The 13,086-nt window shown below is 41.7% G+C and overlaps 1 protein-coding gene across 1 annotated transcript in view; it reads left to right on the top strand.

The window, feature by feature from the left end:
* prkcha (protein kinase C, eta, a) overlaps positions 1–13,086 on the top strand; it is a 223,200-nt gene that overhangs the window by 98,497 nt on the left and 111,617 nt on the right. Inside the window, exon 3 of the mRNA XM_068038782.1 lies at positions 1,130–1,193. Within this exon, the coding sequence (XP_067894883.1) occupies positions 1,130–1,193 (64 nt within the window). The remainder of the gene's footprint in view (positions 1–1,129; positions 1,194–13,086) is intronic.

Genomic DNA, 13,086 nt, shown 5'->3' with positions numbered 1-13,086 from the left:
CTTGCAGGAAGAAAATGCACACCATAGAAATCTTAACAATTTGCAGGTAAACAAATTTGGTCATCTGATACCTCCTGTTTTACACCACCTCCTGAGATGAATTTCCACCTCAGAGGGTAGATTGTGATTTGTATGGAGTGAGATATGTGTGCTATCTTGGACCCTCAGTGTAAAAAGGGACAGCACAATTACAATAAACGTAGGAAAATTGGAGGAGAAAAACTGTACTGAAGAAACATTGGACTACATTCCACAGCATCAGAGAGCATGAGGAGTTTCTAGATCGTTATCACGAAAGTGGTCACCCAAAACGCAGTGCTAGTCAGCTCAGGACACAGGGATGGCATAGAAAAAGAAATTGGTGACCATCCTTAAGGTCGGCAGATAAACTCCTAAGTTATCAGAACTGTCCAATAGATGCATTGTATTGAACAAATATGATATCGACAGCAACTGTGACACAGTGGGGGATGGTCCTGAGCAACTTCGTGGCACTGTGGAGCAAAAGACAACCAAGAAGGTGGGAGACAGTTACAAGAATAGGAAAATGGAAGGAGTGTAAGATTTTCCTGCTCACCCACAATAACTTTGGCTAAAGAGCTGCGGAAACCCCAGAAGAAAGGCATTGACGCTGTTTTTCCGGACTTTCTTGCCATTGTTATGGCAGATGAGCAAGAGAACTCTTGTGGAAATTTGTCCTCATTTTTTCTTGGTTGTGTTGTGAGGGGTGGCAGTCAATGATGAGGATTAGTCTATTTAAAATTGTCACCTAAGCGAATGAGGAAAGCAACTAGAAATTTCTTAATACATAGGGTTGTTGCAGCATGGAATACTTTTCTAGAATGTTGTTGGAAACACGGAGCAGTGCATATAGGGAAAAGTGGATAAATATTTGAAGTATAGGAAGATACAATATTATAGGGAAGAGAGTGGGACACTGGGATTAGTTCTGAATTACCTCCTTCTGTGCTGTAAACTTCTATGGATCTACTGATCTATGGGCTTGTCAGCAGAGTTGATCTTGAATAGGTTTAATTATGTTTGTTTGTTCATGTATGAGTGTGTATGATATCATTTGCATTATTTTGCTTTTTATCTGTCCTCATGATTCCATGTGTTTCTTTGCTAGGTTGATTTGGAGCCTGAGGGTAAACTTTATATCCTGATAGACATGAAGGAGATGACTTCTGAAGGTAAGACCCAGTCTGTTGCTCAACTAACACTGACTTGTGGAGTTGAGCACTACTTTTGCTGCTTGTCAATTAACAAACCATTCTGCACCATTTTGACTTTCTTTTTGTGGTATACAAAGCTGAGCCGTAAAGAGCCACAGGCCTTGGTTTTGAAACAAAATAGGAGATAGTGCACAATACCTAACAAGGTTTAGTTTTCAGTCGATAATCATTTAATTTACTGTCATTTAAAGAAATTGTATTCTGCAGATAATTTGAATACATCAGTAGTGACCAGAAATGTTACAGCCCCAAGTTTGTTAGTTCTGTAACCTGATGTAAAAGATATTTTAAGCAACAAGTTTGTGTGTGTACATGCGTACTGTAATGGAGAACTGAAGATGGGCCATTTGAATTTGGACATATTCCACCTTCTGGCACAATATACATCAAAGTATGTTGTTCCTATTGATAATAACTACAAAATATTGAAGAAAATGGAATACAAGAGCAAAGAGGTAAGTATCAACGATACAAGACTGTGGCTGTAACTTAGGATTTAGTTAATATACTGTGCATGTTTGACCTCATTATAGAAGATTCGTTTAAACCACAGAGAATGCACAGCATAAATTTATCAGGACAGTAGTAGGGATGACAAACTTCAGTTATGATATCAAGACTACTTTCACTGGAACAGTAAGATTAAGTAGTTTTGTCAGGGGTAATTGGGGAAGACTGTTTCATTTGCCGGTACTGTGGGAGGGATTAGTGACAAGCAACCATAAACTTAAAATTGTTGAGGAGAGGGGTTAGAAGAAATTTTGCAGAGAATTGTTGGAGCATGGAATGCTTTACCATAGCAAGTAATTAAGGAAGAGACCACTGCATCAGTTAAATGAAAAATGGGTAAATATTTGAAAGCAAAGGAGATTACAGGGGTATGAAGAAAGACCAAGGTGGTTCGATTGCTCTAACAAAGAGCAGGCACAGATATGATGGGCTGAACAGCCTTTTTTGTGCTGTAAAACTTCTATGGTGCTAAAACAGTGGCTTGAAGAAAGTGGTCATAGATCTGTATTTAAAGATAATGCACAGTATTGAGATTGCCCTCCTTATATTGAAAGGCAGGAAACAGAGACCAAGTCAGTGGCGCAGTGGTTAGCACTGCAGCCTCACAGCTCCAGAGACCCGGATTCGATTCTGGGTACTGCCTGTGCGGAGTTTGCAAGTTCTCCCTGTGACCGCGTGGGTTTTCGCTGGGTGCGCCGGTTTCCTCCCACAGCCAAAGACTTGCAGGTGATAGGTAAATTGGCCCTTGTAAATTGCCCCTCGTGTAGGTAGGTAGGTGGTAGGGAATATGGGATTACTGTAGGGTTAGTATAAATGGGTGGTTGTTGGTCGGCATAGACTCGGTGGGCCGAAGGGCCTGTTTCAGTGCTGTATCTCTAAATAAATAAAGTCATGGACAGTTGTGCGATCTGAGAGAGCTAGCAATGCTGACTGGATAATTCACAAGTAGAAATGTTCATCTTGGATGACCTCTAATTTTACCACATGTTTAAAGTAGAATTTATAAACAATGATGATTTCCCAATACTACTAGCTAAAAAAATCCCTAGGGCCACTAAGGCTACCAACCCCATTTTGAGTCCATTACTAGCCCAATAATGCAAGACAAAGGTTGTCAAATTTCACCCCACTGATAACAATTGTAGTCACACAACTACCGTCCAAACTAAAACCAGTAAACACCACACTTCTGTGAATTGATCCAGGGTTTTTTGGTACATATGACCTACCTATTCACAGCCATAACCAGCTGAGCTAATAATAATTACACTTTGTCCCCCTTTGTTTAAGATAACTGCCGACACAGTGATGTGTTTAATAGTACTAACTCTCCAGGAGACAGTTGTGTAAAACATCATTGCCACAGAAAGTCGGTTTTATGTCATTTTATCCCTTTTATAGACTAGAATTTGCATCACAAAAGAGCAGACTGGTAGCCACTTCCATTAACATTTGCTGAAGTTTTGAAGGGATTTTGCAATGCTCAGACTCCTGTAAAGCAGATTACTGAAGAAGATGAGATCTTTACAGTCATTTTTGGTATTTGCTGTCAGCTGTTTTATTAGAGAAATGTCCAGGATGACTTTTTTATTAGTTGCTATTCTGCTCTATTACCTCTTTGGAGTGCCCTTGGGTTCTGGTAAGGCACAGCAGCAATCATCAGACAGCACACTGAGGCAAGCTGCTTCTTGACCCATACTTGATTCTGGAAATGTCACCACCTTGGAAACTAACAGTAGCCCCAATTCTGAGCTCCGCGGGATTATCCTTGCATGCAAAGGAATGCATGCCTTAAAATTTGCTCTGCAAAGAAACCTTCACCCCTCCCTGCTGTGTATCAGTCTCCTGAGCAGACATGAGAACTCCCAAATCGGAGCAATGGGCTGCGCATAGCTGGGGAAAATAATGTTTTTAACCAGGAAATACACAGCAATTCTAGATAGTATTTGTGAAGAGAAGAGTTAATGTTTCTGAGCTGCTGTTTTCAGCATGTGCAATTTTTATTTCCTTTTATCTGAGAGAAAACTATGAGTACAGTACAATATCTGCATATTTTTGGCTTACATTTACCATTACATAACAAAAGCACACAGGAATATTTTAGTAAAAAGATCTGGGAACCTTAAGCTAAGCACATTGGAGACTGTTGCCACAGCACACGGTGCACCGTCACTGGGCTGAATTTTACGCCGCCCCAGCGGGTCGGATGGTGGCGTGGAGGTAGCATAAGATTGAGCGGGAGGCCACTTAAGAGCCCTCGCCCACTTCCACGGGTATTTTACCGGGCGTTCTAGGGAGGTGAAAGGCCGCCCAGCAATAGCTGCCGGCCTTTCCGCGCCCCGGGTGGGGGTGGGGGGCCATGGCATTCGGGCACAGGGTACCCGATTGAAGGCTGTCCCCCCCTCCCACCAAACGACCACTCCAGCCTCACCAGGGAAGGACCGATTCCCCCCTGGTGAGGCAAGCCCAACTTACTTCGTCTCCTGGTTCCATCAGATGGGCTGGGCTGCAGTCCCAGCAGTGGCGCTGCTGGGACTAAGAGCTGCTGGCTTACTCTTTGGCCGGCAGCTCAATGAGGCAGGACGTCCTCCCTCAAGGAGTGGAAGTCCCGCCTCAGGACAATTAAAGCCCAGGGACCCGTAAAATGCGGGATGGATCCCCGGGCTAGGCGGAAGCGGGCTCGCCACTGACTTTTACATCGGTGGTGAATTCCCATCTGCCTAAGGTAAAAACCAGCCCACAGTCACTGCACACAAAGCTGAATTGAGAACAGCTCCAAGGACCATTTCAACTGTTGAGTCACAGGAGAGCAGCAAGAACACTGTCGCTTTCATTGTCATTGGTCACATTTGCTATTTGTAACCAGTACCATGCACTGTTGCACTTGCTTGTTTTGATGGCAGTAATGATATTTTAATGTAATATTTTATTAACTGCAATAAAGGCAATTACATTGAGAAATATGCTACAAGCCTGTTACAACAGGCTGATCTATACTGATGATAAGAACTGCCCGTTCTTTGAATCATGCCCATAAGATCTACAATTTCATCTGAAAGCAGTTGACTAGGCAGCACCACTGACCGTCCTGTGCTGTCAGTTACCATTTTGGGGCTGCTATTCTGAATATTTAAAAATGCATTAAAAATAAACAATGTGGATGTTCAGCAGTTTTTTATTCACTAACCTCTGATGTAAAATATGTTGTTGTAAATTGTTAGTGGGCAAGCTGCAAATTACTGTTTTACTTGAATTATTCCATGTCCACTGCCACCAGCAGAATATGAATTACTGTAACACGGGGACAATAATTTTTCGTAGTTTACCTTGTTGTCCAGATGAATCACATTATGTGTAAGTGGAGTCTGATATATCGATGATGATGTAAGTGAGATATTAAACATGCCAGAATTGGAATAGTGGCTCAGTGCTTTGGGCCGTATAGTCTTGCAGGAAAGCAGAGTGAAGTTACACGCACTATGAATTAAAGCACGCACAAAATGCTTGCAAATAATTTAATGCCTTATCAAGTTTCTCAGAAGCATTTGAAAGTGCTTCAACAACAACTTGATTTTACACAACACCCTTAATGTAGTAAAATGTCCCAAGAGCATTAACAAACAAAATTTGACACCAAACCCACAAAAGGACATAGAGACAGGTGACCAAAAGCTTGGTCAAGTAAGTAACTTTTAAGGAGCATATTAAAGGAGGAGAGAGAGGTAGCAAGGCAGAAAGGCTTAGGGATGGAAATCTAGAGATTGGGACCCAGGCAGGAGAAGGCACAGCTGCCAATAGTAGAGCAATTAAAATTGGAAAAGCGCAAAAGGCCAGAATTGGAGGAGAGATCGAGGATGTCTGCAGGGCTGGAGATATTATAGAGATAGGGAGGGATTTGAAAACAAGGATGAGAATTTTAAAATCGAGGTGATACTGGACCAGAAGCTAATGTAGGTCAGTGAGCACAGGGGTGATGTACAATTCAATAACTTTGTTGTTATGTAGAGAAATGCCGCTGTCATTTTTCACTCAGAAGATGCAATAGGCAATGATGAAATGAACACCAAATTTTTCTGTTGTTGATTGAAGAAACAATGTTGCTAGAACATCGGAAGAACTTGCCTGTTTTTCGAATTGTGCGCATGTAATCTCTTGTCTCATCTAAGTACTTGAGTAGGCAGCCCTACCCGCTATACTGCACTACATAATGTTTTCAAGTTTTGGAGTGGGTTTTGAGCCTGAAATCTTCTGACTCGGTTGACACTTCTAAATCCAATCTGTAAATCGTAAAACTATTTTTCTTCCCCTTGTCTTTTCCTGAAATCAATGATTTCTGATCAGACCTGATTCCATGAGCAGCAAAACTTCTCTGGTGCTTTTCCCAAGTGGTCATCGGCTGTGAGCCTGGACAGTAACTGCTCGTGAGCTGTTTGATTGAGGGGGCAGGACCCATCACCATTTAGTCCAATCATATCCTTACGTGATGTCCACATGGGTGCTTTCTCTCAAGTGCCATTTGATAGGCGTCAGAACAGAGAATCCTGACTGAGTTATTTTAATTTGATCCCTAACCAAGTGTGCTGAGGATAATCATAGTGCAAACTATTATCTAGCATGGAGCAGATTAGCCAATTTTGCTGGGATTGAAACTGGCATGTTCTGATCTGTATGTCCTTCGTACATTTCATATCTGAGCTATTGAAAGAGCCTGCAAATATTTCTAAGAAGAAAGTAGTTTGAAAGTGACGCTGTAGTTAGACAATTAGAAATTTAAAATTCTTTTGGGATTGTACACTTAACGAAACAGGGTCATGTTTAAGGTATGTAAACACCACCCATTCGATTTCTGGTGAGGAAACATCTTGCACTGTTATGTAGTATATTGTATACACTGAGTATGAAGAGCATAATTCAAAATGTGTTACTTGCTTTGCACTCAATGTTTTGTTCTAAGCTCCTGTAAAAGCTTCAACTTCCTGTCAGAAAACCACTTTAAGAAAATAAATAGCATATTCGCTGCACCCACTGACCACACGCTGCTCAGAAAGGACTGGCTGCAAAGCACGTGACCACTGTAAACATCCACTTACTGTTGCACGAACTGCACTCCGACCCTCTTGCTTCAGTACACTGACATACTACAGCTGGAAAATCTGACCAAGGCCTGTCCAAAATGCTGAAATTATGGCCTTATTAAAGATTTGATTTTTGTAAAAAAAATTAATGACTATGGCCTGGAAGTTCTGCTGTGTGATATTAATACAAGATACACTTAACAATCAATATTTGTTTTAACCATCCTACTATCTCCAGTAAAATAGCAGAGAAAAGAATTTCATGAAAATCTTTTAAATGCTCAGACGCTGTGACTGCACATGCATTTCCATGTCTATAACTTTTCTCGAATCCATTTCTGGGGAAGATTCCTTCTGCTTGCTTTTTGGTGTGAAATGATAAACTAAAGGGTTAGAATTTCACATGAATGTTAGACCTGACTCAGTGGATAGCACTCTCTCCTTTGAGTCAAAAGGTTGTAGGTTCAAGTCCTAGATCAGACACTTGAGCAAGTAATCTCAGCTGTCACTCTGTTGCAGTGCTGAGGGAGCGCTGTATAGTCAGAGGTTCCAGCTCTCAGGTGAGATGTTAAACTGAGGCCTTTGTCTACCTTCTCAGTGGATGTAAAAGATCCCATAGCACAATTCAAAGGGGAAATGGGGCATTTTCCCTGTGTCCTGGCCAACATTGAACCCTCGATCAACACCTAGATTAAGATGTTTATGGGATCCTGCTGTCCACAAACTGGCTGTGCGTTTCAACAGTGACCACAGTTTAAAAAGTATTGAATTGACTGTAAAGCACTTTGAGACATCTTTGTGTTGTGACAAGCACTATATAAATGCAAGTTATTTACTTTCCTTCCATCTGTCTTTCTTACAGCAAAGAAAATCTCTGTTTCGCAAAGTCTTCAAATTCATAATATAATCCATTTAGCTGATTTCTTGTCTATGCTATGGAATACAGGCAGTTGAATGATCAAAACTATCCTTAACTATGGACGCTGTAGACGTAAGAACTATAGAATGGTAATAATGGAGGAACTTTAATTGCCCAAATATAATTTGGGATAATTTTAGAGTAAAGGGTAAGGAGGGGGAGGAATCTCTGAAATGTGTTCAGGAGAACTTCCTTGATCAGTATGTTCTCAGCCCAATTAGAAAGGAGGTATTTCTGGACCTGGTGCTGGGAACTGAGGTGGACCAAGTGTCTGTGGTGGAGCATTTGGGTGAAAGCGGCCATCATATAAGGTTTAGCCTCGTAATGCAAAAAAGCAAGGAACAAAATTAAGGTAGATCGTCTAGATTGAAAGAGGGCTAAATTCAATGTGATGAGATGGGATCTAGCTCGGGTAGAATAGAACCAAGGACTAACAGGAAGAGCTGTATACAAACAATGGTTTATCTTGAGGGAAGAGATGCTTCAGGTACAGCCTGGGTACATTCCAACGAAGGTGAAAGGGAACCAGAAACATGCCTCCTTGGATGACAAGGGAGATAGAGATTATGATGGAACAAAAAAAGTGGATGTTTCATGCATGTTGTTATGAAAGTGCTTCTGTTTTTTTAATAAATTTTTTTGTGAACTCAAATTGTGGAAATGGATTCATTTTGAAAGACTGAAGATTTCATAGATGCTGGACTTTGTTTTTTGTTGAAAGTTCACTGAAAGGACACTTGAGATGTTTTGTTTGAGAACAACCTTTACTGGATATTACATGCCTTAAGATAAACAACAGAAACCTTGGTGACTTGGGGGAGATGTTTACAGAAAAGTGACATGTCAAGATTTATGAGGGTCAGGAGTTGGTTTGGATTCTGAGATATTGTTTTGGTTCACTTGGGTGTGGTCTGTGTTGAAAAGCAGTTGGTTTTGGAGACTGCTGAAAAGAAACCCCCAGCTCATCTTTCCTGCTTATCTCGAAGAGATCCTGAGAAATCCAGTGCGGCAGCTCTTCTTTCTCTACCACTTTGAAAAAAACCCTGCGAATCCAGGGTGTGATAACTGAAACCCCTGACACTACATTTCTCCTGGAAAGCCTACCAGACAATTTCTCGACATCTCCAGAACAGATTGCTACTGAAAAGATCCCAGTGCACCCCGTCTCTATGTACCCAGATGCCAGACCAAAAGGGACAACTCACATCCTTACATAGCATCTTTTTTTTTTCTTCAAGAATTAACTAGTATTTGGCCAAAGTATTTTTTTTTGTCTTTTTTGTAAAAAACCTCTGCAGAGAGAATTTCTTTATTTTTTCCAGTGTATCTGAGCGTTTGTATGTGGGGTATTTAAAAAGGGAACTTTAATATTTCAATCTGTGTGAAATGCTTTGCTTCGTTACTGGATAACTCTTGTTTTATAATAAACTGATAATTTTGTTGTTTATTAAAGAAACCTGGTTGGTGTATTTTGTTCTGGGATAAAAATAGAGTATATGATTGACCGTATCGGTAACTGGGTAAACATTTAAAATATATGTTGTGACCTGTGGAGAAGTGGAACTAGAGAAAGACAGTGCACTCCTCCCACCTCAGTCGTAACAATGTCAGGTGAATTCTTCAAGTGAGAACGAGGCCTTACGCAATAAGTTGAGGGGTGGTTGGGGGCGGGGTGGGGGTGGTGAAGAGGAAAATTCAACTGGCAAAGAGGGAATATGAGAACAGAATGGCAGTCAACATAAAAGGGAACCCAAAAATCTTCTACCGGCATATAAATAGTAAGCAGGTAGTAAGAGGTGGAGTGGGACCTATTAGGGACAAAGAGGATAATGTATGCTTCGAGGCGCAGGGCAAGGCTAATATACTTAATGAGTACTTCATATCAGAGTTCACTGAAGTGGAATCTGACAAAATATTGATAGAAGCGCCGAGCGTAGAGGCAATGGATAGGGTAAAAAATTGAGAGCGGGGAGGCACTAAAAAGCTTGGCTATTCTTAGGGTTGATATGCTACCTGGTCTGATGGCTTGCATCCCAGGTTGCTGAAGGAAGTGGGGATGGAGATAATGGAAGAGCTTGCCACAATCTTCCGATCTTCCCTGCATATGGGGGGAGGTGCCATAGGATTGGAGAGTGGCAAATGCGATACCCTTAATCAAGAAAGGATGCAAGGACAGTCATAGCAACTGCAGATCAGTTAGTTTAACATCAGTAATGGGTAAGGCTTTGGAAACAATAATCAGGTAAAAAAATCCCCACACACTTGGAGAGGTTCAAGTTAATTAAGGATAGCCAGCACAGATTTGTAAAAGGCAGATCATGCTTGACCAATCTAATTGAATGTTTTAATAAAGTAACTGAAAAGGCTGATGAAGGGAATGCAGTGGGTGTTGTTTATATGGATTTTAAGAAAACGTTTGATAAAGTACCATATAAAGGCTGGTTAACAAAATTGAGGCTCATGGAATAAGAGGGTCAGTGTCCACTTGGATACAAAAATTGATGTATGGACAGAAAACAGCAAGTCATCAAAACCTAGCTACCCGACCTGAACCCGACCATACCCAACTACATGTGTGGGGTTCGGGTCGGGTCTGTATTCTGCGTCCAGCGTTCGGGCTCGGGTCGGGTCGGGCTGGACTGTACTGTTTTGTTTTGTATTGTTTTCGTTTTAATCTACATTTAATCTAATATATTTGTTATTTTCGTGTCGGGTCGAGCATTTAAAAAAATTAAAGGACTCTGGCCTGGGTCGGTTTCGGGTTGGCTGTTGTCGAGTCGGGCCCGGGTTGAGTTTTAATTTTATACCCGAGCCAGGCTTTTCAGACTGGAGGATGGTAGACAGTGGTGTTCACCGAGGGTCAGTGCTGCGACCACTGAGTTTTTTGCTATATATAAATGACTTTTTTTTACCATGTACAAATCAAAATGGTAGTCACAGTCTGAAGTTATTGAACTTAATGTTGGGTCCAGACGGTTGTAGAGTGACTAATCCGAAGATGAGGTGCTGTTCCTCGAGATTGCGTGGAACTTCACTGGAACACTGCAGCTGGCCGAGGACAGAAATGTGGGTGTGAGAGCAAGTTGGTAAATTAAAATGGCAAGCAACCAGAAGCTCGAGGTCATGCTTGCGGACTGAGCGAAGTGTAGATTTACCAAAACAATACCTGGACTCAAAGATCTAAATTACAAGGAGAGATGGAACAAACCAGAATTGTATTCCTTGGAATTTGGAAGGCTAAAGGATGATTTGATTGACATTTTTAAGATATTAAGAGTAAGAGATAGGGTGGATAGAGAGAAAATATTACTGCTTGCTGGGGAGTCCTGGATCAGGTGGCAGGTTCAAAAAATTTGAGCTAGTCGTAATTTCAGGAGTGAAATTAGGAAACAACACACACACAAACACACAAAGGACCCCCTTGGGATGGGAACAGAGACCGGGGGGGGGGGGGGGGGGGGTGGGGGCATATCTTCACAACCCTGTTTTGTTTCTGCCATGGCGTTTTCTTCATTCCCAGTCTTTAAAAATAGCTTCCTGCTCCTGACAAGCCTTTAAATGAGCTCTTCAGTATGCTCAACAGGCACTTAATTGGAAGTGAGCACCCAACCCATTTCCTCCCTGCCAGCAGCACTTTGAAAATTGCATCATGTTCCAGAGGTGGCAGGTCCCAGTGCTGACCTCCGAGAACGGGATCTTCAAATCATATTTACTGCTGTTCCTGCTCTCAGCAGGGTTTGACAATCCGGTCCTCTGTTGTCTTTCGTTAAATTCCCCCTATATCTGTCTGTTCCACTTTATCTTCCTCTCTATGTGGCTATCCCTCTCTCTCTCTCTCTCTTTCTCTTTCAGAGGTTTGGGCTTCACCCAATTTGACTGAATTTCTCGGTCCTCAGGTCTGAGTTATTGTCTACATCTGCACATTGCTATTTCGCAATATCTGGGCAACTCACTTGCCCCGGTGTCTGAACATGTATCACCCTCATCATGCTAAAACACTTCTTTGTGTCATATACTTATTAGGAGAGACTTGGGACAATTTTTACCATTGGAGAGAAAGACTAGAAGAGATCTAATAAAAGTTTTGAAAATTTATGAAAGGTTTTGATGCATTTCACTTTTTAATACTAATTTTCTGAGTTTAGTTTAGAGATACAGCACTGAAACAAGCCCTTCGGCCCACCGAGTCTGTGCTGACCACCAACCACCCACTATACTAATCCTACACTAATTCCATATTCCTACCACATCCCCACCTGTCCCTATATTTCTCTACCACCTACCTATACTAGGGGCAATTTATAATGGCCAATTAACCTATCACCTGCAAGTCTTTGGCATGTGGGAGGAAACTGGAGCACCCGGAGGAAACCCACGCAGTCACAGGGAGAACTTGCAAACTCCACACAGGCAGTACCCAGAATTGAACCCGGGTCCCTGGAGCTGTGAGGCTGCGGTGCTAACCACTGCGCCACTGTACTGCTTTGGGGTTCAGGCATCACAAGCAAGCCTTGGAGCTTTTATCCCTCCCATCACTCAGAAAGTCAGCAATAATCTAGATAGAGCATCAACAGTAAGAGGAACTTGAAGACTGTGATGGTAATATCGAAAAATGGCAAAGACTGCAATTAGAACAGCAGAGAACTAAGGTGGTTTTACTGAATTAGTAGGTTATAGAATGGCAGAGATTGACTGTGAGGAACTTCTATTAACATATTTTGATGCAATTATGGTATTAGGCCCATATGAGTGACTGATCCTGAGGTACATGGTTCCACAGACACAGAAAAAATATTGGGCTAATTTTTTTTTATTCGTTCATGGGATGTAGGCGTTGCTGGCTAGGCCAGCATTTATTGCCCATCCCTAATTGCCCCTGAGAATGTGGTGGTGAGCTGTCTTCTTGAATCACTTCAGTCCATGTAAGGTAGGTACACCCACAGTGCTGTTAGGAAGGGAGTTCCAGGATTTGATCCAGCTACAGTGAAGGAACGATGATATAGTTCCAATTCAGGATGGTGTGTGGAGTGAAAACAGGAGAAATTAATACTGGTGAACTTACAGAGAGTTAGCCAGCTTTGTAAATGTTTTCTTTGCTGTGTCACATAAATGAATGGAATTAAAATAAAAGTAATTAAATGTGTACTCTTACAATAAGGGGAAATCCAGCAAAGCTGACTTTACAACTTAATCACATAACAACAAGATCGGTGTGGAGTTTCTTGAGAAAGATTATGCAGTAGGGTTGTCATCAGGTTTCTGTAAAATACAACATGTTATTTTTGCATCAGTGCATACAAGTGTCTGGTTTCAACTCGGGCACCATGTGGGCTCCACCACCCATATA

Source organism: Heterodontus francisci, chromosome 9 (genome assembly GCF_036365525.1).
Source record: "Heterodontus francisci isolate sHetFra1 chromosome 9, sHetFra1.hap1, whole genome shotgun sequence".
Lineage (NCBI taxonomy): Eukaryota > Metazoa > Chordata > Chondrichthyes > Heterodontiformes > Heterodontidae > Heterodontus > Heterodontus francisci.
The sequence above is the reverse complement of the archived record's forward strand: the minus strand, read 5'-3'. Positions and strand labels throughout refer to the sequence as shown.